The sequence below is a fragment of the Acomys minous genome (genome assembly GCF_964271855.1).
Source record: "Acomys minous genome assembly, chromosome: 13".
In the NCBI taxonomy this organism is placed as follows: domain Eukaryota; kingdom Metazoa; phylum Chordata; class Mammalia; order Rodentia; family Muridae; genus Acomys; species Acomys minous.
In genome coordinates this window covers 109924375-109948370 of record NC_140495.1, presented here as the reverse complement: position 1 = coordinate 109948370, position 23996 = coordinate 109924375, and the positions used below count along the sequence as shown (strand labels likewise).

At 58.0% G+C, this 23996-nt stretch overlaps 1 protein-coding gene across 1 annotated transcript in view; it reads left to right on the top strand.

The window, feature by feature from the left end:
- The window catches only part of ITPR3 (inositol 1,4,5-trisphosphate receptor type 3), a 68578-nt gene that overhangs the window by 41192 nt on the left and 3390 nt on the right, over positions 1-23996 (top strand). The window contains exons 16-53 of the mRNA XM_084753705.1: positions 477-649; positions 1227-1346; positions 1664-1846; positions 3489-3740; positions 3834-3978; positions 4359-4500; positions 4975-5174; positions 5794-5923; positions 6237-6294; positions 7509-7674; positions 8449-8613; positions 8691-8765; positions 9126-9251; positions 10438-10560; positions 10650-10850; positions 11760-12011; positions 12567-12692; positions 12775-12900; positions 14838-14958; positions 15238-15428; positions 15535-15683; positions 15806-15914; positions 16005-16095; positions 16182-16351; positions 18196-18370; positions 18465-18646; positions 18745-18945; positions 19065-19175; positions 19516-19611; positions 19731-19832; positions 19919-20005; positions 20461-20571; positions 20655-20847; positions 20956-21081; positions 21417-21589; positions 21992-22156; positions 23235-23427; positions 23814-23918. Of these exons, the coding sequence (XP_084609831.1) occupies positions 477-649; positions 1227-1346; positions 1664-1846; positions 3489-3740; positions 3834-3978; positions 4359-4500; positions 4975-5174; positions 5794-5923; positions 6237-6294; positions 7509-7674; positions 8449-8613; positions 8691-8765; positions 9126-9251; positions 10438-10560; positions 10650-10850; positions 11760-12011; positions 12567-12692; positions 12775-12900; positions 14838-14958; positions 15238-15428; positions 15535-15683; positions 15806-15914; positions 16005-16095; positions 16182-16351; positions 18196-18370; positions 18465-18646; positions 18745-18945; positions 19065-19175; positions 19516-19611; positions 19731-19832; positions 19919-20005; positions 20461-20571; positions 20655-20847; positions 20956-21081; positions 21417-21589; positions 21992-22156; positions 23235-23427; positions 23814-23918 (5614 nt within the window). The remainder of the gene's footprint in view (positions 1-476; positions 650-1226; positions 1347-1663; positions 1847-3488; positions 3741-3833; positions 3979-4358; positions 4501-4974; positions 5175-5793; positions 5924-6236; positions 6295-7508; positions 7675-8448; positions 8614-8690; positions 8766-9125; positions 9252-10437; positions 10561-10649; positions 10851-11759; positions 12012-12566; positions 12693-12774; positions 12901-14837; positions 14959-15237; positions 15429-15534; positions 15684-15805; positions 15915-16004; positions 16096-16181; positions 16352-18195; positions 18371-18464; positions 18647-18744; positions 18946-19064; positions 19176-19515; positions 19612-19730; positions 19833-19918; positions 20006-20460; positions 20572-20654; positions 20848-20955; positions 21082-21416; positions 21590-21991; positions 22157-23234; positions 23428-23813; positions 23919-23996) is intronic.

Below are 23996 nucleotides of genomic sequence, written 5' to 3'. Positions count from 1 at the left end.
ACCCTTGTCTTGGGGGTGTCCTGTCCTGTCGGCCACTGTCACTTGGGGACCTTTTCAGTCCTGTTGCAAAGATGAGTCAGTCCTGGTGCTCCCGGCTGCAGGATGACTCCAGAGGCAAGCAGGAGTGTGAGCCACAGCAGAGGGTGCAGGCTGGCTCGGGATGTGGGTACAGGCTGGCTCGGGATGCGGCTCAGCTGGTAGGTGCTTGCCTAGCATACGCGCACCTCCTGGGCGTGCTGTGCAAACCGGCAGGATGGGAGACGCTTGTAAGCGCAGCGCTCTGAGAGTGTGGAAGGGGGACCGGACGTCATCCCAGCTCCACAGGACACACTCCAGGACCGAGGCAGCGGCTCTGGGCTGTCACCCTGATCGGTTGGCACGGCTCCCTGGCTGCTTCGGAGGCGCGCCAGAGCAGCCTCGGTCCTTGCCCATGATCCCCATGACACCCCCCTCCACCGTCCCCCCCCCCCCCCCAGGAGCACATAGCCAAGCAGTTTGGGATGATGCAGTCACAGATTGGCTATGACATCCTGGCTGAGGACACCATCACTGCCCTGCTGCACAACAACCGGAAGCTGCTGGAGAAGCACATCACCAAGACGGAGGTGGAGACCTTCGTCAGCCTCGTGCGCAAGAACAGAGAGCCCAGGTGTGCCACGCGCCCCGCCTGCCTTCCTGGTGTCTCCCAGCCTGCCCGGTGCCTCCCCGCCTGCCCCGCCTGCCCGGTGCTGCCCGGTGCCATGCCTGCCTGCCCAGTGTCTCCTTCCTCTGCGGTTTTTGTTGTTGTCGTTTGTTCATTTGTTTGGCTTGGTTTTTGTTCGTTGTTGTCATTTTGAGACAGGGTTTCTCTGTGTAGACCAGGCTGGCCCCTGCCTCCCCAGTGATGAGACTGAAGGCGTGCGCTACCCGCGCCCGGCCTCTGATGCTGGTTGTTAACTGCTTCCAGTGCAGGGGCGCAGGGCGGGACGGCAGTGGTGGGGGCACACTCTCAAATTGGCTTAGCGTAGCCATAATAGATACAAGTTCCCATATAGATATACACCCCCCCCCCCCCCGAAACCCTTCTGGTAACTGAGTCAGTGCCTGCCTGAACCATTTGTTAAATATTTTGTCCCAGGGAAGAGCCATGGCGGGCCCCCTGGACACAGGAAGGAGGGGGGGGGATTAAGCTTCTGGCCCCCCAGGGCAGCTTCTGAGTGTGTAGCTGACCCTGTTGACCCACCCAGGTTCCTGGACTACCTCTCCGACCTGTGCGTGTCCAACCACATCGCCATCCCTGTCACCCAAGAGCTTATTTGCAAGTGTGTGCTGGACCCCAAGAACAGTGACATCCTTATCCAGACTGAGTGAGTGGCAGCCCCACCCCCAGAGCCTCACTGGGGTTCAGGCTAGCGCCTGCACCCTTGTAGTGCCCGGCACTGGGGGTGGGGCGGGGTGGGTGGAGGGTCTGGATACTGAGGGGAGAGTGAGCCATGGCTGGTTTGAACCCCACACAGAGACAGCGCAGAAACCTGGACTCTGCTCCACCCACCTGGGGTTATACATAGTGAGAGCCTGTCTCAAAAAAATAAAAATAAACAAGGGGCCTCAGGGCTGGGGGGGGGGTGACCAGGGCTGGGAGGGTCCAGCGGCGTGCGCCCCCTGACAGTACTGTTGACTGCAGGCTGCGGCCCGTGAAGGAGATGGCTCAGTCCCACGAGTACCTCAGCATCGAGTACTCGGAAGAGGAGGTGTGGCTCACGTGGACCGACAGGAACAGGGAACAGCAGGAGAAGAGCGTGAGGCAGCTGGCGCAGGAGGCGAGGGCCGGCAACGCTCACGACGAGAACGTGCTCAGTTACTACAGGTGCCTGGCGCTGCGTCCTACCCCACCCCTTCCAGACAGTTCCAGTGCTGTCAGGGGCCTCTGGTCTGTGCCTTGTCCTTGCTTCCTGGTCCTGCACAAAGTCTTTTCCCACACAGGAATGGTCCTGAGGGTCAGGCTCAACACAGTGACCAGGCCTTTAAAAAACCTGCATAGCCCTGTCTCTGACAGGTCTCCTATGTCTTCACTTATCTGTTTATTTTGTTGTTTATTTTTTTATCGTGTGTGCATGCGTGCATCTTCCACGGGTCCCAGGGTGACAGTGTACTTCCTAGGGGTTGAATTAGTTCAGCAGGTTTGGCAGCAAGCACCCTTTACCAGCTGAGCCATTTGACTGGCTCTGCTTTTTTTGTTATTTTGGTTCTTTTCTGTGTGGTTGTTTTACCTGCACATATCTGTGCACTGTGTGCATGCCTGGTGCCTGAGGAGGCCAGGAGAGGGCACTGGATCCCCTGGGCCTGGAGATCTGGGTGTAAAAGCCATCACATGAGATGCTGGGAATTGAACCTGGGTCCTCTTAACCACCGAGCCATCTCTCTAGTTTCTTCTTTTTTTGAGATAAGGTCTCATTATGTAGAGCAGGCTGCCCCCTAACTCCTGGCGGTGCCCGTCTCTGCATGAGTCATTACACCTGGCCTGTTTGTTTTGTTTTTGTTTTTGATGTTTTTTTTTTTTAAGATTTATTTATTATGTATACAGTGTTCTGCCTGCTTGTACCCCTGCAGGGCAGAAGAGGGCGCCAGATCTCTTTATAGATGGTTGTGAGCCACCATGTGGTTGCTGCTGGGAATTGAACTCAGGACCTTTGGAAGATCAGATGGTGCTCTTAGCCTCTGAGCCATCTCTCCAGCCTTTTTTGTTTTGTTTTTTTTAAAGACGGGGTTTCTCTGTGTAGCCTTGGCTGTCCTGGACTTGCTCTGTAGACCAGGCTGGCCTCAAATTCACATAGATTCACCTGCCTCTGCCTCCTGAGTGCTGGGATTAAAGGCGTGCGCCACCACCACCTGGCTTTTTGTTTTGTTTCGTTTTTTGGCTTTTTTGTTTTTGAGACAGTGTCTCTCTTTAGTCCAGGCTAGTCTTGAACTCTAAGTGATCCTCCTGTCTCATCCTTCTGAGGGCTAGGATTATAGGTATGAGCCATCACACCTGGCCCAGACATGTCTTAACCTGGTTGTACACAAGGCTCTTGTTAACTACAAGCTGTGCCCCCCGGGCACTGCTGGGATATTGTCACCACATCACTCACACCTCATAGCAACCATGGGAAGCAGGTAGCGCCCGTGCCCTGTAAAGTTGGGGAGCTTGCCTGGTGTTTCAGTGTTGAGCCACAGCTCCTACATGGGGGGCCTGGCTCCAGGACCCTGAGAGGTAGTGAGCTGTGCCGAGGAGGGAGAGGCATGACGTCACTCAGAGGGCGGCGGGTTCTTCCCACTCTCCCAGGCTCCTCCCCCCGGCCCCCCCCCCCCCCCCCCCCCGCTTCCTATAGGGACCCGTTGAAAATCCCTGCCCTCCCTTATCAGGAGGGGACATGTCCTCCCTGCCACGTGTTGGTGTGCAGTCCTCACCAGGGCAGAGCCTGCTGCCCTTGCCCCAGCTGCAGCCTCTGATCCGCTGCCTCCCGCAGGTACCAGCTGAAGCTGTTTGCCCGCATGTGCCTGGACCGCCAATACCTGGCCATCGACGAGATCTCCAAGCAGCTGGGCGTGGACCTGCTCTTCCTGTGCATGGCGGATGAGATGTTGCCCTTTGACCTCCGCGCCTCCTTCTGTCACCTGATGCTGCACGTGCACGTGGACCGTGACCCCCAGGAGCTGGTGACGCCCGTCAAGTTTGCACGCCTCTGGACGGAGATCCCCACCGCCATCACCATCAAGGAGTGAGAGTCCGGAGGGTGGGGGGAGGCATGGTGGAGTGGGGTGGGGTGGGGCAGGGTGGGGGGGACCCTCATGCCTCTTGCTCCCACATCTAGCTATGATTCCAATCTCAACGCCTCCCGAGATGACAAGAAAAACAAGTTTGCCAGCACCATGGAGTTCGTGGAAGACTACCTCAACAATGTGGTCAGCGAAGCTGTGCCCTTCGCCAACGAGGAGAAGAACAAACTCACGTTTGAGGTGGGCTGTGCGTGCTTCGGGGGAGGGTAGTGCCCCCCACCCCCCATCCACCCACTCACCCCAACAGACAGCTTCCCCAGGGTTCAGTGAGCAGAAGAGAGCTGCTTGTCTGAGTCCACTCAACCCTCCTGGGAATTCCTTCAGACACCCCTTTATTCTGGTTTTCTCTGTCCTGCTCGGACCCCAGCAGAGCCACACTCTCCCCCGTGAACAAAAGCCACACCTCCGCACGTGTTGGTCCTGCGGCTGAAAAACCAAGTCCCGCACATCAGCCACACCCCCACTGCCGCTCCCCCGCCGTCCCCGCCCCCAGCCGCACACCTCTGTGCTGATTGGTCTCTTCCCACCACGTGCCTCACTTGGCCCCGCCCCCTCCACAGGTGGTCAGCCTGGCGCACAATCTCATCTACTTCGGCTTCTACAGCTTCAGTGAGCTGCTTCGGCTGACGCGCACGCTGCTCGGCATCATTGACTGTGTCCAGGCACCCCCGGCCATGCTGCAGGCCTATGAGGAGCCTGGTGGTGAGGCTCCGCCCCTCCTCAGTCCCTTCCTGGCACACCCAGTGCTGCCTGCGTTGCTGCTCCATCCTGGGTATCCCAGCTGCTCTGATGCTCTGCTGGGTCTGGCTTGGCCTTGAGATGAATAGGACAAGACCCCCCGGCCAGCTGGGAGTATGTCACCCCGTCTCCTGCCCTTCCTGACACCCGACAACACATGCTCATCTAAACTGTGCTGGGGCCTGGCCCCTGATTCCAGCCTTGCCGCACAGTGTCCCCTCAGTCCCTCATACTTTGAGAGGCTGCCAGCTTCCCACAGAGAATACACTCATCTCTTCACACCTCCTGCTTGCTTCTGCCTTGGCCCTGCCCATTGTTTTCCCAGACTCCGCATAAAGCGCCCCGTCCCTTCCCCTTCCCCCGTAGCAATTGCCCCATGGCAGTCAGCAACCGGGAGCCTTGATGTGCATCCCCTGGTGACCCTTCTGTGACCCACAGGCAAGAACGTGCGGAGGTCCATCCAGGGCGTGGGGCACATGATGTCCACTATGGTGCTGAGCCGCAAGCAGTCCGTCTTTGGTGCCTCCAGCCTGCCTGCCGGAGCCGGTGTCCCCGAACAGATGGACAGAAGCAAGTTTGAGGATAATGAAGATGTTGTGGTGATGGAAACCAAGCTGAAGATCCTGGAAATCCTACAGGTGCTGGGCAGGTGGGTGGGAGGTCCCGGGGAGGGGGTGGGGAGCCCCCGGTGCTCAGAGCCGCTGGGCATCACCAGGTTAGTTAGCTCAGACCTTTGGTCCTCAAGGTCTGACATTACTTGGGGACTCCAGCCCCACACAGACATGCTGCTTCCTGGAGAGGGACTCATGGGGTCCCAAAGAGGGACGAGGCCCTCGTAACTAGAGGGCATGGGCGTGACAGAGTGACCACCATGGGCAAGCTGGAGGTGGGACTTAATGTGACAGTAGAGGCAGTCATGGGTGTCCTCCAAACCCTGTGTCTTTGCACCTCAGTGTTCCCTCCCAGAGAGGGCGTTGGCACAGGACCTGGAAGGACAGGTTGGCCTGCTGACCTGGGGAATCTCTAAGCATCTCCTGTCACTGTCTGTCCTGGGGTGTGTGTGGGGACAGCAGCAGATGGGGGCTCACTGCTTTATGCTGAAAGGAGGCTCCAGCCCCCATCACTGGGCCAGGGGCTGGGGAGAGAGAGGACTGGCTGTTCTGTTTCGATGCCTCAGAGCATCCTGAGTGGTGGGGTGCTAGAGCCCATTCGGGGTCCCCTCACCCCCTTAGAACAGCATCATCTCTGTCTGTGTAGTTTATTCTCAACGTGCGCCTGGACTACCGCATCTCCTACCTGCTGTCCGTCTTCAAGAAGGAATTTGTGGAGGTGTTTCCGATGCAGGACAGCGGGGCGGACGGCACGGCCCCCGCCTTCGATTCCACCAGTGAGCTCCCATTCTTCCCACTGTCTCCTGCCACCACTCTGCTGTCCCAACCCATCCTTTCCACCCCCGAAATGCATTTCCGTTGTCCCTTTGGTTGCAGGGCAGGGGACCCTTCCTAAGTGGGGAATCGGGCCCATAGGGTGTGCAGTGACAGGGCCTGGCTTCCTGAGCTGGTGAGGTCTCTGCTCTCAGTCTGGAAGCTCTGTTCCCTCACAGTGGAGACCGGCTGCACGGGCGCCTGGGGCTGGCTTGGGCATCCTCCTGTGCCCGAGTTTCTGGCTACCGGCATCTCTGTCACTCTCGCTTCCCACAGCTGCCAACATGAATCTGGACCGCATCGGGGAGCAGGCAGAGGCCATGTTTGGAGTAGGGTGAGGCTGGGCTTGAGGTGGGCTCAGGGTTGGGGGGCAAGCTGTCACCACAAGGCTTGCACCCCCTCTTTGGACAACCTGGGCTTCCTGAGGCTGAGGGCTGGCCGTTCCCTCCACTGTGTCCCCCAGAAGACCCTCCTCAGCTCTGTGCACCGAGCTTCCCTGGCTTGCCCATTCCCCTCACGGGACAGGGTAAACCCAGGCCCTGGGCAATCTGGTCATTTCCTCACCCTCACATGGGGCAGCTGTGTGTCCGTTCAGCAGAGCTCAGGGCAGCTGGCTGGGCAGCCATTCCCCTGCCTCACAGCAGGTGGAGAAGGGAGGAGGCTGCAGCACGTGTCCCCCCCCCCCCCCATCCTGGAGTGAGAGAGTCAGTCAGAGCCCCTGCCATCGGGTGCCCAGCCCGCCTTGGTATCCAGCACACCAGCGGGGCTGATCTCATTGTGAATTCATAGCAGGAGCTGGCGATGTAGTTCAGTTAGCAGAAATCTATCTAGCATTCATGAGGCCTGGGCTCAACCCCCGGAACCTCACAAGCCAGGCGTGGCGTTGACACCCGAAACCCAGGCACTCAGCATGGTCAGAGCTCAAGGGCACCTGGCCTAGTGAGATCCTGTCTCGGAAAACAAGCCAGAACAGAGTAGAGCTGAATAGATTCGTAAAACAAAGCCCCCACAAATTTACAAGGGAAACAGTGCGTTAAAATAGTTATCAAAATACCGAAGAAAACACATCGGAAGCACTACACGCGGCTCTGTGTTAGCGCATTAGGTGGCAGCTGCACTGTGGGTGTGATTAGCACGGAGACTCCAGCTAGTGGTGAGACTAAATGGCATTTCGCAGTTCCATTAACAAGTCTAGGGTGATGTGCAGGGGACTGTGGTTTATTACTGGCGACTCCCCCCCAGGCCTGGCTGGTATTCTCTCTCACTGAAGGAAGAAGTGTCTTCTCACCCTCTCAGCGTGGGGGTGGGGTGGGGTGGGGGCTGTGGACCCCACACAACGGCTTCCTGCACCAGGGGCTTGGTTGAGGGTTAGCCTGAGGCCTCCCAGGAGACCGAGGATCCCTTGAGGCCACCCGGGGGTGGGGGTGGGGCAGGGGTTCTCTGCTTTGAGCCTCGGGTGTGGTTCTGCTGTGGCTGCCACGGTGGCAGGACGCGCCACGCCCTCGCTCACTGGCTCCCACTCGTGGCCGTGGCCGCCTTTGCCGGCAGGAAGACCAGCAGCATGCTGGAGGTGGATGACGAGGGTGGCCGCATGTTCCTGCGCGTGCTGCTACACCTGACCATGCACGACTACGCGCCTCTCGTCTCTGGCGCCCTGCAGCTTCTCTTCAAGCATTTCAGCCAGCGCCAGGAGGCCATGCACACCTTCAAGCAGGTGAGCAGGCTGCCAGCTGGGCCCTGGGCCTGCACCTGCTTGGAGCCCAGGGGAACATGGGTTCCAGTTGCTCTTGGCGTGACAGGGATGTTGGGCCTCACGTCAGGGCTTTCAGCTTGGTTCAAAGCCTTCAGGGGAGGATCCGTCTCGGTCTCCCGTGGTACCTCCTGGCCTGACTCATTTCTTATGCCGTGGACGGCTCTTGAGAGAGGGTGGTTCCGCGCACCTTTGTTCACCGTTCCATAGCAAGTCTGGCTTGCAGGCTTCTCTCACTGAGCTGCCTGGCATCTATCGCTGTGCCATCAAGTCTCCTTGACAGCCTCCCGTGAGTCGCCTGCTGATGGAGGCTGGCATTTAGCAAGCACTCATGATGTATTTGTCGTTGACACTAGCTTGTGTTGGTTGCCCAGCTCCCTGAGCATGCAACGCCACTTACAGCCCCACGTGAACAGGAGGGCGAGGCCCAGTGGGAGGGAGGAGGGAGTCCGGGGCTCAGTGACCCTACAGTGATCCTCTGCCTGTTTGAGTGGGCCAGTGACGGGCCACAGTGGTGTGTGACCTGAGCGTGCGTGCCTGTAGCCAGGTGACGCGTCAGCTCTGGGCAGGGTACAGGGAGGGCTTCCTGGAGGAAGGAGCTGTAGACACTGAGCAGATTGAGGCGGGGGTAACACTTGGGTGGAGGCTCTGGTCTCAGGAGGGCACTGGAGCTCCCCGCGTGGCTGCAGATCTGGGGGTGCGTGCCTCCGCGAGCCCGGCCCCGCCCTCCCCGTGCAGGTCCAGTTGCTGATCTCAGCCCAGGATGTTGAAAACTACAAGGTGATCAAGTCAGAACTGGACCGACTGCGCACGATGGTTGAGAAGTCGGAGCTGTGGGTGGACAAGAAAGGCAGCGTCAAGGGCGAGGAGGGGGAGGCGGGCGCCTCCAAGGACAAGAAGGAGGTAAGCCGGCTTTCCAGGAGCCAACCGGGGTATCCCAAAATGAGGGGCCCGGATGACTCTGCTCTCTGCGTCCTCAGCGGCCCTCGGACGAAGAGGGATTTCTGCAGCCACATGGAGAAAAGAGCAGCGAGAACTACCAGATTGTCAAGGGCGTGAGTGGCAGGGCTGTGGGCCGGTGGGTTAGGGGTTCAGATGGGGCTCCCACTGGCCTGGCCTCTCCCAGCTCCGCCCTCTGGGCCCTGCAGCCAGGCATCTCCCAGATTCTGGCGCGTCCCAAACAGCCCCATTGAGGCCCCGGCAGAGTTATTTTAAAGCTAAAGGAAGTTAATGGGATGCGCTTTATGGGCGGGATGGGATTTTGGTCCTTTGTCGGGTTGCCCGGGTAGCCTGATTCAGCCGCAGCGGCTTTCCTTCTGTCGCTGAGGTAGATGGGTGTGGCTGCAGCCGGCCAGGCAGAGGGGACCCTGAGGAGAAGGCACAAGGTTCCCATTGGTCCCCCCTCTCCCCTGCAGATCCTGGAGAGGCTGAACAAGATGTGTGGGGTTGGGGAGCAGATGAGGAAGAAGCAGCAGAGGTTGCTGAAGAACATGGACGCCCACAAGGTCATGCTGGACCTGCTGCAGATCCCTTACGACAAGGTGACCCCGCTTCCGGCCCGGCCTGCGCTGTACAGCAGCCCTTGCCAGCCTAAGCCTCACCTTTCACCCACCTACACCCACCTGCTCTTTTGAGTCTACCTTGGTTGCACCCCAACCTTTGACACCCCCCCAACCTTTGACCCCCCTCACCCCCAACTTTTGCCTCCCCATCAACCTCTGACCCTCCATCTCTTGGTGTAGTTTGCTTTTGCTGTAATTGTAATTCTCATTCCCTCCCTCCCTCCCTCCCTCCCTCCCTCTCCCTCCCCCTCCCCCCTCTGTCTCTCTCTCTCTGGTGCTGGGCATTGAACCCAGAGCCCTGCTCATGCAAGGCAAACAAACGTTGTTCCACTGAGCTACACAGCCTCCGCCTCCGTGACCCCAGCTCCTTCCCCTCCTCTGGGCTGACCCAGCCTATCGGCTCCATCCACCGGTCCTCAATCTGTGGGTCACGACCCCTCTGGGGTCACCAAAGAGCATCGGAAAACACAGATATTTACATTACATTTCATAACTAGTAAAAATTACAGTTACAAAGTAGCAACAAAATAATTTTTATGGTTGGGGGTCACCACAACATGAGGGACTGTATTAAAGGGTCTCAGCACAAGGAAAAGTCCAGATCCTAGACCTTGGACCCTGAGCTCCTTATCCCAATGGACCTGTGACACCCTGTCCTTCCCACCCCCTCCCCTCATCCTGGTCTCAGCCTCTCTCTACCTTTGACCCTGAGCCCCTCGCCTTGGCTGACCTTTATTTATTTTTCGAATATTTGTGTACGTCTGCACATGCTCAGAGTCATAGGACGTCCGAGTCCCTGGAGATGGAATGTGTAGGTTGCGAGCCTCCTGGTCTGGGTGCCGGAGTGGAACGTGGCTCCTCTGTGTGCTGGGAATTGCCTCAGGCCCCTTGGCTGATTTTTTTTTTCCGAGACAGGGTTTCTCTGTGTAGCCTTTTCTGTCCTGGACTCTATTTGTAGACCAGGCTGGCCTTGAACTCACAGCGATCTGCCTGCCTCTGCCTCCCTAGTGCTGGGATTACAGATGTGCGCCACCTGGCTGATTTTTTAAAACTTTTTAAATTTGTGCGTGTGTGTACACCCCATCCCTGTCCCCACTGGTGGCCACTTCCTGCCACCCCGAGCCTGCCCCTCCCTGGTGGCCTAGCAGCCTCCCTTTGCACACAGGGCGACAACAAGATGCTGGAGATCCTGCGCTACACACACCAGTTCCTACAGAAGTTCTGCGCTGGGAACCCTGGCAACCAGGCCCTGCTGCACAAACACTTGCAACTCTTCCTCACGCCCGGGGTGAGGCGCATGCGCAGGGGTCCTGATAGACCTCCCCACTCTCTGATTGGCTCCGCCCTTCTCTGATGCCCCTCCCCTGCCCATCACAGCTCCTGGAGGCAGAGACCATGCAGCACATTTTCCTCAACAACTACCAGCTATGCTCGGAGATCAGCGAGCCCGTGCTGCAGCACTTTGTACACCTGCTGGCCACCCACGGGCGCCATGTGCAGTACCTGGACTTCCTGCACACCGTCATTAAGGCCGAGGGCAAGTACGTGAAGAAGTGCCAGGACATGATCATGACGGAGGTGAGGGCCGCCTGGGCCGCGGGGAGCTGGCGTGGACCCCAGGGCCCAGAGCGAACGTGGGGAGGGAGGGCGGAAATCAGTAGAACTCAGGGTGCTGGTTGGGGCCAGGAACCCGAGCTTCAGGCCTGGGACATCATAATAACACACAAACATGCACTCTGCAAAACGCAGAGATCGGGAGCATCCCAACCCGGGAGCATCCCAACCTGGGAGGTCTGTCCCTGAGAGCATCTCAAGGCAGGCTAGGAGCGGGCAGGGACAGAGGCGGTGATGTCAGAGTGAGAGAGGTCGAGCCTGCCTGGGGTCAGTGCACAAGCTGGAGGCTGAGGACATTGGGTGGCATTCCAGATCCAGGGTCAAGGTCTCTGATGGAAGAAGGCTGGACACATCCGCCAAGGAACCCCAAAAGTCAGGCAGGAAGCCAGGCACGATGGCTTACACCTGTGACCCCATTACTTAGCAGGCTGGTGTAGAAGGACCAAGAATTCAGAGTCAGGCAGGAGAGATGGCTCTATAGTTAAGAGCACTGGCTGGTCTTCCAGAGGACCAGGGTTCAATTCCCAGCACTGGCTCATAACTATCTGTACCTCGAGGGTCCAGGGATCTGATGCCCTCTTCTGGCTTCTGTGGGTACTGCATACAGACACACATGTAGGCAAAACACTCACACACATAAAATAAAAACCAACAATTGAAAAAAAGAGTTCAAGGATATCCTCAGCTATATAGTGATTTCAAGGCTAGCCTGGGCTACGTGAAACCCTGTTTCAGAAGCTCCAAAACTTTGAGCATGAGTATAAGGTCATAGCTGGGGTCATGGTTTCAGCTTGCCCTGACAAGCACTGGACAGAGGTGACGCCTGGATGAGGGTTGGATGAGGCCCTGATTCTGGCTTGCTTCCCATCACAGCTGACCAACGCAGGTGACGATGTGGTGGTATTCTACAATGACAAGGCCTCTCTGGCCCATCTGCTGGAAATGATGAAGGCAGCCCGAGACGGCGTGGAGGACCACAGCCCCCTCATGTATCACATCTCCCTGGTGGACCTGCTGGCTGCCTGTGCGGAGGGCAAGAACGTGTACACGGAGATAAAGTGCACATCCCTGCTGCCGCTGGAGGATGTGGTGTCCGTGGTGACCCACGAGGATTGCATCACAGAGGTGCGCAGCTCGGGCTGGGAGAAGGGCACGGAGCAGGAGCGGGATGGCCGGTAGCCACGTGGGGGGGGAATGTGGGGTAGCCACGTGGGGGGGATGTGGGGTAGCCACGTGGGGGGGATGTGGGGTAGCCAGGTGGGGAGGGAATGTGGGGTAGCCACGTGGGGGGGGAATGTGGGGTAGCCACGTGGGGGGAATGTGGGGTAGCCACGTGGGGAGGGATGTGGGGTAGCCACGTGGGGGGGATGTGGGGTAGCCACGTGGGGGGGGATGTGGGGTAGCCACGTGGGGGGGATGTGGGGTAGCCACGTGGGGGGGAATGTGGGGTAGCCACGTGGGGGGAATGTGGGGTAGCCACGTGGGGGGAATGTGGGGTAGCCACGTGGGGGGATGTGGGGTAGCCACGTGGGGGGAATGTGGGGTAGCCACGTGGGGGGGATGTGGGGTAGCCACGTTTTGGCATTGGCAGAGGCACAGGACCGTGAGGAGGGTGGCAGGGGTTAAGAGGGGGGAGCCTGGGCAGGCCCTGCTGACATTGCCTCTGCACGCGCCGCCCAGGTTAAAATGGCGTACGTGAACTTCGTGAACCACTGCTACGTGGACACGGAGGTAGAGATGAAGGAGATCTACACCAGCAACCACATCTGGACGCTCTTCGAGAACTTCACCCTGGACATGGCTCTGGTCTGTCCCGGGGGCCAGGGGTGGGCTCTTCGGGTGGAGGGACGACCTGTAGATCGCCCCGTCTGATTCTCTCCCTCCTTAGGTCTGCAACAAGCGGGAGAAGCGCCTGGCGGACCCCACCCTAGAGAAGTACGTGCTCACCGTGGTGCTGGACACCATCAGCGCCTTCTTCAGCTCCCCGTTCTCAGAGAACAGCACGTCGCTGCAGGTGAGCAGCCCCGAGGTCAAGCACGGCCACTCCAGCCGGCTCTCGAGTGCAGAAGAGCACGGCTTGCATGAGCACAGGAAGGTGCAACAAAATGCAGTGTGCAGTGCGTTAGTCATCTGCTGTGTAATAAACAGCCCCTGATGGGGGTCAGGCACTACCGTGGGGATGCTACAAAGTAACTGACAAGAGACAGTTTAAGGATTTTCTGACAGGGCTCAGGAACACAGGTGGCTGGCTGCACTTTAGTCAGGAAGCAAAGAATGCTGGCTCTCAGTTCACTTCCGCCCTTTTTTATTCTTGCTGGGGCTCCAACATATGTTAGCATGGATCTTCCATCTTTCTGGAAATATCCTCACAGACACACTCCACACTGATTTAGGCCCCATGGGATTGACAAGATTAACACAGGAAACCCACAGTCGGTATAGCGGATGTGCAGGCCCTGGGGTGGTGAGGTGGGTGTGGCTCCTGCCAGGGCAGCAGAGCCACGAGTACCCGCAGGACTGCAGGGCTTGCAGAGTCCTTGTACTACCCACAGGGGCTGGGCGGGGCCCTATGACTCATTGTCATCAGCATGGGGGCCTGATCTGAGTTGCTGAGAGCCACAGCTGAGATACTTCTCAGCCTTAATTACAGTCTCAGGTCTCCTTGAGGACGGCCTGAGGCACTGCCTAAATTACAAACACAGAAGATGGAGGGGAAACTGACGGAAGTGGCACCCATGGGTGCAAGGGCCAGTGCTGGAACCAGGCTAACTCTGAGAAGAGTAAATAGGTTAGGTACATAGGGTGTGGTGCACACCTTTAATCCCAGCACTCAGAGGCAGAGGGAGGCAGATCTGCAAGTTCGAGGCCAGCCTGGTCTATACAGTGAGTTCCAGGACAGTTAGAGCTACAGTGAGATTGTGAGGCCCCATCTTAAAACAGACAAACAAAGAGAAAAAAAGTTAAGTCCAGGAAGGGTGAGTTGTTTTGATAAACATTTGAGACAAGGAGACTCTGAAATTTTTTATCTGTGGCTGGGTATGTTGGTACATTCCTTTAATCTAAGCACGGAGGCAGAGGCAGGTGGATCTCTGTGAGTTCAAGGTGGTCAGCCTGTCTCAAAAAAAAAAAAAAAAATCCCCCTAGCCTCAGACTGGCTGTAGGGTGGGATAAATTTGAGTCTGTAATAGACCTTTTAAACATACTGTCATTGTATGCGCATGTGTAGCGTGTGTGACAGTGAGCCTGTGGAGGTTAGGACACAATGTTGTTGGGGCCAAGTTATTTGTCTACCCTTCCCCGTGTCTGGAAATCAAACCGAGATTACCAGGTTTGTGAGACACATGCCTTTACCTGTGAAGCTAGCTCACGGGCCCAAAGTCTACCTTACCTTTCATTATTTTTTGTTTGGTTTTAAATTGTACTTTATTATTTGTCTTTTGAACCTGGGTCACACTCTGTGGCTCTGGCTGGCCTTGAACTTGGAACCCACAGAGATCTGCCGGCCTCCGTCTTCCATGTTTACCTTTTATTTTTTAAAGTGTGTGATCTGTGTCTGTGTCTGTGTGTCTGTCTGTGCAGGTGTGTGAGTGCCTGAGGAGGCAGGAAGAGGGCGTTGGGTCTCCTGGAGTTGAAGCACGCATCGGGCATGGGCACTAGGGACCGGGCTTGGGCCGTCAGAGCAAGAGCTCTCAGCCTCCGAGCCAGACTTCGGGCTTTTGAACCATGCAGACACAGCACCTTTCCTCACAGTCACTCTAAAGGAAGGAAAAGGTGGTCGGCATGGCTCTGAGCCCAGGCCGTGCACAGGCAGGGGGTGATGTTCACTGCTACAACTGATGACTTTCCATCTGGACCAAAGGCATAGCGTGGTAGTGAGGGCCTCGGGCCCGGGCCCCCTGGCACCCCTGGCTGGGGTGGCTGAGCTGCCTCTGGGTTCTCTGTCTCCTGCAGACGCACCAGACAATTGTGGTGCAGCTGCTGCAGTCCACCACGCGACTGCTTGAGTGTCCCTGGCTGCAGCAGCAGCACAAGGGCTCGGTGGAGGCCTGTGTGCGCACGCTCGCCATGGTGGGTGAGTACCCATGCTGGACCTTCCCGGAGCCCCCTGCTGGCAACAGCAGGCCCACAACTACCACCTTAACCTCGAGCTCCAATGTCTCTCGGGGTGGCCTGTCCTTCCTGCTGCCTGTCCAGTTTTGCTAACTGTGTGTGCGAGCCATCCGGGCAGTAGGGGGTGCTGCAGGAACTGGGCAGAACTCCCAGCAGGGGCACAGGTGGCACCGGTCCCTGCCCCTCCTGTGGCACCCTGAGCGTGGCCCAGCCGTCCGTACCAGCCTCCCCTCTCTTGCAGCCAAGAGCCGGGCCATCTTGCTGCCCATGGATCTTGATGCCCACATGAGTGCCCTGCTGAGCAGTGGGGGCTGCTGCGCAGCCATAGCCCAGCGCAGCGCGGCCAACTACAAGACGGCCACAAGGACCTTCCCGAGGGCCATCCCCACCGCCAACCAGTGGGACTACAAGAACATCATTGAGAAGCTGCAGGTGGGCACGGGTGCCTGGCCCCTAGGAAGGGCGGGCTGTTTGTGGGGCGGGGCGTGGTCACACCTGGTCGTCTTGGGCCAGGTGGTGATCCTGCTCTCCCCCCTAGGACATCATCACGGCCCTTGAAGAGCGGCTGAAGCCTCTGGTGCAGGCTGAGCTCTCGGTGCTGGTGGACATGCTGCACTGGCCTGAGCTCCTCTTTCTGGAGGGCAGTGAGGCCTACCAGCGCTGTGAGAGTGGGGGCTTCCTGTCCAAGTAAGCAGGGAGCGAGGGCTGTGGTGACCTGGGTCTGGGCAGGGCACCCAGTGGCAGAGACCAGAAGGCTGGGGCTACATGGAGGCAGGTGGCCCCTTAAGCCTCTGCCTCCTCTGCCCCAGGCTCATCCGTCACACCAAGGGCCTCATGGAGTCAGAGGAGAAGCTGTGCGTGAAGGTGCTGCGCACGCTGCAGCAGATGCTACTGAAGAAGAACAAGTATGGGGAGCGGGTGAGTATCAGGACCCCCCTCCCCCCCCAGGCCCCGGCAGGCTCGGGACACAGCGCCATGGTCACCAAAAGCCTCGCCTTGCCCTTCCAGGGCAACCAGCTGCGGAAGATGCTGCTGCAGAATTACCTCCAGAGCCGCAAGTCCGGCCCCCGGGGCGAGCTCGCTGACCCCGCAGGCTCCGGTCAGTGCTGCGGCCCCACTGTCTGCTCCGCCCCATGGCGCTGGCTCTTGCCTCCAACCACAGTCTCATATGAGCTTCTCCCCAAGGCCTGGACCAGGACTGGTCGGCCATCGCAGCCACGCAGTGCCGGCTGGACAAGGAGGGGGCCACCAAGTTGGTGTGTGATCTCATCACCAGCACCAAGAACGAGAAGATCTTCCAGGAGAGCATCGGCCTGGCCATCCGCCTGCTGGACGGGGGCAACACGGAGATCCAGGTGCGGGGCTTGGGACGGGGTGCCTCCACCTTTGATGGTGCTGCCTGCTTCGGAGGAGCTGTGGTGCTGAGGCTGCAGGCTTGGGTGCTGGGAGCGACCCAGGGGTGATTCCACCTTCCGTGTCTGTGGCCCCTTGCCTGGGCCTGCGCTGTACCCTCTGTCCAGTCCCCCTAGGTCTACCATTCTGGAATTGCTCAGGCCTCCCTCCCCACCCCTACCCCAGTCCTCCTCAGCTTTAGAGCCCAGGCCTGATTATTGCAAAGCCCCAACTCCTCCAACCCACCCTCCCTCCGTCCCTCCCTCCCTCCTTCCTTCACATTTTCCATTCAGCACTGAACACCAGTCTGTGTCACAGGCAATGTATGATGCAGGCACCAAGATTCAGGAAGAAGAGCAGAACCTGTGCTCTCTTGATACCTGTGTTTTGGAAGGGACATAGGCAGTGTAGACACGCTGTGGAGGGCAGATGCAAGACAGATGTGGAGAACAGAGCATATAAATTAAAGGGAGCGATGGCCTGGGCCTAGTGTGAAGGAGCAATAAATGTGTTTTTTGTTTAGATCACAAATGGGGGATGAGAAAAAGACTTAAGAGAGAGTAGGTGATGTTTATCCCCTTAGAAGTTGAACCACCATGTGGGGGAGATTGGTTGTTAACCAGCTGAAAAACGTCCTTGAACAAATGCTGAGAGGAGGTATAAATGTGAGCCAAAAACAAGAGGCGGGGCCTTTGGAGACTTGAGATAGTTATGGCTGTTCATGGCTCCGCTTTGAGATGCTGCTAGAGAGAACCGCTCAAGGGAAGTATTCTGGGCTCTGGCTGAGGTTCCAGCAGAAGAAATCCTGCTGATTACACCAGGAGAATCATTCTTCGGAACTGATATCCTTCTGGTTTTATTGTTGTATTTTTTAATATTCTTTTCGTATTGTTTAGGTTGGTGAGGTTATAAGTGAGGTACTCTTGGTTAACAAGTTCGTAATAAATATATTTGTTAAGAAAATTGAGCCTACACTTGTGGCTTGGGCTTGCCATTTCAGACACTCAGGATGCTAAGGCAGGGGCATTCCAAGTTCAAAGCTTCCCTGGGTACTGTCACTTAACCCTGTCTGGGAAGCAGAAGCAGGTAGATCTCTGTGAGTTGGAGGCCAGCCTGGTCTACAAAGCAAGTCCAGGACAGCCAGGGCTATGTAGAGACACTGTCTCAAAACAAAAACAAGGAAAAAAAGCAAGAAGCGGGTGGTCTAGTGCCATGGTGCTTGCCTGCCATTCACAAGGCTTCATCCCCAGCATGGACGGGGTTGACAAATGGCAGTGGCAATCTTAGGGGACAGTGATGCAGACCTGGGGTGGAGCTGTGTGGGAAGAGTGCAGGGCTGGAGGGGTGCTGGGGTTTTACAACAGGCTTTCCGGTGGCTTCGCAGCACTGAGTGTCTGAGGCTTCGCCCTGCAGGGAGATGGAGCTGCTGAAGGCTTCATGCAGTGTGGACGGGCAAGACCTAGGCTTCTGAAGGACCCTTCTGGCTGCAGTGTGGAGCAGCTACTGGGGCTAGTGGCCAGAGGGGCCTGGGGACCACCCCAGCACTGTGGCCCTGCCAGGCTGGCCTCGAAAGTGCACCCCAAGCCTCCGTCTCAGTGGGCACCTCTGTCTCCCAGACTTCCTCTGCATAGAATGCTGTGGTCCTCAAACTCATAAGTAGCCGAGGATGACCTTGAGTTCCTGATCTTCCTGCTGCTGCCGTCTCCTAGGGGTGCCCGGCTTCAGGTCAGGGCTCCTGAGGCCTCACCAAGGCCACCCAGAGCCAGGACAGTTCTGAGGCTGCTCTCTTCCCCCAACCCATCTCCAGAAATCTTTCTACAACCTGATGACGAGCGACAGGAAGTCTGAGCGCTTCTTCAGGGTGCTGCATGACCGCATGAAGCGTGCCCAGCAGGAGACCAAGTCCACAGTTGCGGTCAACATGAGCGACCTGGGCAGCCAGCCTCGAGAGGACCGTGAGCCGGCAGACCCTACCACCAAAGGTCGAGCTCCAGGCAGACATGGGGTGTGGGATCCTAGGACAAGACGCGCAGGGCACGGGGGGAGCCTTAAGCTTACCAAGTCTTGCCCCCACAGGCCGCGTGGCCTCCTTCTCCATGCCCAGCTCCTCCCGCTATTCTTTGGGCCCCAGCTTGCCCCGAGGGCACGAGATGGGTGAGCGTGTGCAGAGCAGTGAGATGGGCACCTCTGTGCTCATCATGCGGCCCATCCTGCGCTTCCTGCAGCTGCTGTGTGAGAACCACAACCGGGACCTGCAGGTGAGTGCCTTGCCCATGCCTGCCTGGCCCCACTGGCCTGCCACTGGGCACAGCCACAGGGCCTGCTGTGCCACGCCCACCCTGCCTGTGCTCCACAGAACTTCCTGCGCTGTCAGAACAACAAGACCAACTACAACCTGGTGTGTGAGACCCTGCAGTTCCTGGACATCATGTGTGGAAGCACCACGGGGGGCCTGGGGCTGCTGGGACTCTACATCAACGAGGACAATGTGGGCCTGGTCATCCAGACCCTGGAGACCCTCACGGAGTACTGCCAGGGCCCCTGTCACGAGAACCAGGTGAGCAGCCTCAGGGTGGCACTGTACTCATGGAGGAGCTGAGGGCGTGGCGGTGGGGCTGCACGGCTGCCATGCCTCTGATGGGTCTGGCCCTCGCACCTCTCACTGCCTCCTGTCAGACCTGCATCGTCACTCATGAATCCAACGGCATCGATATCATCACGGCGCTGATCCTCAATGACATCAGCCCGCTCTGCAAGTACCGCATGGATCTGGTGCTGCAGCTCAAGGTGGGGCCCGTGGTGGGCGCGTGGCATGCATAGCACTGTTGTGCTGTATGTGATGGGACCTCTTTTGCGTGTATGCATTTGGTGACATGTGCAGGTTGCATTGGCTACACGTGGGAACAGACATCTCACGCTTCTTGGGTTCCCCTGAGGAGGACTTCCTCTGTGTGTGTGTTGCAGGGGTCGGGGGATGTCTGGGGGGGGGTGTTGAGCATGTTTGCTCTGGGTGGGTGAGGCTGGCCCATAGGGGTTCACACACTGGGTGCTTCTCAAAATGAGGAGGAGGCTTCAGGGTCATAGTGGGGCCCTCAGGCTTGGCTTGCTTCCTGCCCCCTCCACCCAGGACAATGCCTCCAAGCTGCTCCTGGCTCTGATGGAGAGTCGGCATGACAGTGAGAATGCAGAACGCATCCTCATCAGCCTGAGGCCTCAGGAGCTGGTGAGGACTGGCTGGCAGCGGAGGAGAAGGGATTTAGCAGGTGGTGCAAGAGATGGGGGTCAGGGCCCTAGGAGTGGGCATAACAGCAAGTGCTCTGTCGTTCCTGCTCCACCCCCCAGGTGGATGTGATCAAGAAGGCTTACCTGCAGGAGGAGGAGCGGGAGAACTCTGAGGTGAGCCCACGTGAAGTGGGCCACAACATCTACATCCTGGCGCTGCAGGTACCAAGCCCCACCCGTGGCCCTGCCCCTCTGTGGCCCCGCCCCCCAACGCAGTGCCCATAGCTGTCCTGTCCTGCCTTCTGCAGCTCTCCAGGCACAACAAACAGCTGCAACATCTGCTAAAGCCAGTGAAGCGCATCCAGGAGGAGGAGGCTGAAGGCATCTCGTCCATGGTACAGCAGGGGTGAGGGTTTGAGGTTGGAGTGGGGCTTGATGCTGGGCCCTGGCTTTGTGGAGTGGATGGACTGGTGTCTGTGGAGGAACAGAGCTCTGCCCTGAGGAAGAGAATGGGGATTCAGTGAGAAGTGTGATGAGCAAGGAGCAGGCTAGAGACCCAGAGAGCTGCTGCCATCTGGAGCCAGCCTGGAACCCAGTGAGCATGGTCCTGAGAGCCAGGCTAGAGCTGGGGTGGGGCTTGCAGTTGGCCTCAGGCAGGTATAGTAACCCTGGCATAGATGTGAAAGCAAAGCCTCCTTGGAATTGGAGCAGGTCTGGAATATGCTAGCAGGACCCTAGGCAGGGCTGAGCAGGGGACCCCACTCCTCTGTTCTGGTTGGGCGAGCTGAGGGGTCACCCCGGGTCAGCACTGTGGATGGCTGCAGGGCTGACCCAGTGCCCTGGCCCCTAGCTCAGCCTCAACAACAAGCAGCTGTCGCAGATGCTCAAGTCCTCGCCGCCTTCCCAGGAGGAGGAGGAAGACCCCCTGGCCTACTACGAGAATCACACCTCACAGATTGAGGTGGGGCAGGGGGGGTACCGGGTGTGAGCTGGGAGCGGTGAGGGCCTCTGCCCGGCGTCACCTGGTGTCACCCGACCGGTCAGATTGTGCGGCAAGACCGGAGCATGGAGCAGATCGTGTTCCCCGTGCCTGGCATCTGCCAGTTCCTCACGGAGGAGACGAAGCACCGGCTCTTCACCAGCACGGAGCAGGACGAGCAGGGCAGCAAAGTGAGCGACTTCTTCCACCAGTCCTCCTTCCTGCACAACGAGATGGAGTGGCAGCGCCGGCTGCGCAGTGAGGACCAGGGGCCCCCACCGTCCTGGGGCTCCCCCACCGTCCTGGGGCTCCCCCGGGCAGGCAGAGGGGTCTCGCCAGGACCCTCACGCTCCACCGTCTCCTCAGGCATGCCGCTCATCTACTGGTTCTCCCGCCGCATGACGCTGTGGGGCAGCATCTCCTTCAACCTGGCTGTGTTCATCAACATCATCATCGCCTTCTTCTACCCCTACGTGGAGGGTGCGTCCACAGGTGAGGCTGCCGCTCCTCCCCTGCGTAATGGGGAGGCACACCCCCAGTTGTCCTGTAGCGCCCCTGCATGTTATGGAGGGGCAAGTGTAGGTCAAGGGACACACAGCCTTTTTGGCCTCCTGGGAGATGGCGTGTGTGTGTGTGTGTGTGTGTGTGTGTGTGTGTGTGTGTGTGTGTGTGTACACAGATGAGTCAGACACTCCAGATGTTTGCAAGCGCTGGCAGGGTGCAGCAGGCACATCAGGTCCTTGACTCCTGGGAAAGGGGGATTCTGGGACTCACACTAGGGCCATGAGGGCTTGAGTAGCCCGCTCATGCCTGCCCACTGCTCCCAGGCGTGCTGGGCTCCCCACTCATCTCGCTGCTCTTCTGGATCCTCATCTGCTTCTCCATCGCGGCGCTGTTCACCAAGCGCTACAGTGTCCGTCCCCTCATTGTGGCTCTCATCCTTCGGTCCATCTACTACCTGGGCATTGGGCCCACGCTCAACATCCTGGGCGCCCTCAATGTGAGTGCCGCCCTGCTCACCCCATCATCCCTACCGCTCGTGGTCCCTGCTCTTTGTGGGCCAGAGGATGGCCTGTTCTGGGCTTCTCCCACGGCAGCTGAGGCAGCCAGGACACAGACAGGGACTAGGCACTTGACATCAGCAGCCTTGAGCGCGGGGTGCTGGTCGTACACTGCCCACAGGCCAGCGCACAGGTGGACATCCAAGACCTGCTTTATGATTTCCTAACGAGTGTTGTGAGGCTGGGGGCTTCTGAGTTCCAGGAACTCAGACAGGTCCGTGACCTTGTGCCTCCTGGATGAGACAGACCGGTACCACTCATGCCTCTGGGCTGGGCTGGGCTTGGCTGAGGGTCACTGAAAGACGGGGTGCAAACCCCTATTCTCTGTCTTCTATACCTAGCTGACCAACAAGATCGTGTTTGTGGTGAGTTTTGTGGGCAACCGTGGCACCTTCATCCGTGGCTATAAGGCCATGGTCATGGACATGGAGTTCCTGTACCACGTGGGCTACATCCTGACGAGCGTCCTGGGCCTCTTCGCTCATGAGCTCTTCTACAGCATCCTGGTGAGCCTGGGGTCGGGCTGGGACCGAGGGGGGCGTCCATCTGTCCCCGTCTGGCACAGAGGAGGGATGGATCCTGGACTCAGCCAGACCAGGCATTCGTCGTCCACGTGTAACACGCATGTTACACATGCCTTTGCCTCACGACAACTCCGTGTCCTCCAAGCACAGAGTGACGGGAGCCGATGTGTGAAATGCTGAGAGCGCGTTCCTGGGGAGCTGCCTCACAGTTGCTGCCCTCCCTCAGCTATTGTTCTTAAACATCATCTGTATCACCTGTAGGCCTGGCTAGCCATCAATCAAGACACAGACACTTGTTATATTTTAAAATAGCCTTAGTTGGGGGCTGGAGAGATGGCTCAGAGGTTAAGAGCACCAACTGCTCTTCCAAAGGTCATGAGTTCAATTCCCAGCAACCACATGGTGGCTCACAACCATCTATAATGAGATCTGGTGTCCTCTTCTGGCTTGCAGGCAGGATATTGTATACATAATAAAGAAATCTTAAAAAAAAAATAAATAAAAAATAAATAAAATAGCCTTAGTTAACCTGGGGCAGGGCAGACATCAATCCTCTAAACTACCTCCCACAGTGGGGCAGGCATAGGATCCCTGCCTCCATCCCACGCCACCTGCTTCCAATAACTTCTATCAAGTTAGCTCCCATCCATAACCCCAAATACTTGCTCATGTTCTTCATCTGGGCCGGATTCTCCATCCACGCCGGCCATGTGCTTCTCCTCCAGCTAAGCCATGGTGGACTTCCTCTCTTCCCTTCAGGTCTGTTTTTCTCTCCTCCTGGAAGTCTTTTCTTTTTCCTAGAATTTCTCCCTCTCGCCTAGCCCCACCTATCTCCTGCCCAGGTGGGATGGCATTTTTTTTTTAAGCAAAAGGTGGGTCAGACAGACAGCAAGCTGTAATTAGCATCAAAATACCTCAGACCATCCCCCAACACCTGGAGCACCCTCACCCCTCGCCCTGGTCCTGGGACCCTCCCAGCTGGCTCCGCTCCCCAGCACTGACCCCAGGGCACAGCCCGTGGGCGTCAGGGGCCTGGCTCACCCAGGTGCTGTCCCTGCAGCTCTTTGACCTCATCTACCGAGAGGAGACGCTGTTTAATGTCATTAAGAGTGTGACTAGAAATGGCCGCTCCATCCTGCTGACAGCCCTCCTGGCTCTCATCCTTGTCTACCTCTTCTCCATCGTGGGCTTCCTCTTCCTCAAGGATGACTTCATCGTGGAGGTGGACCGGCTGCCTGGGAATCACTCCAGAGGTCTTGGGGATTTCCTCTCTGGGGTGGGTGTACGGGATGACTGGGCATGCTTATTCCTCCAGGCTTCCTGCCTTCTTCCTGTTGGGTTTTGGGGAGGTCTAGCCTACACCAACCTGCATCTCTATGCATGATCTAGCTCACTGCAATCAGGATAAGGCACAGCTTTGAAAGACTCTGGCTTGAGCTGAACCCCTTGCACACCCGCCATTCACACAGACCTTGGTGTTTATGGGGACTGCCTGGGTGCCAGCCCCTCCTGTCCGTAGTATGACCCAGCAGAGCCAGGGGAGGCCTCCTGGGGACATGAGTCTCAGGACAGACTAGAGAGGAGCTACACTCAGGCCGATAGTGTGACCTCCTTGTGACCTTGCTGCTGTTATCTGCAGCCAGCACCCTGGGGATGCCGCATGGAGGTGCCACATTTGTGGGCACGTGTAGCGGTGACAAGATAGACTGTGTCTCAGAGGTCTCAGTGCCTGAGATCCTAGAAGGTAAGGCTGTGGTATGTGCAGGGGCGGGGCGGGGCGGGGCAGGATGGGCAGCCCCGGGTGTGAACATACTGACCACCC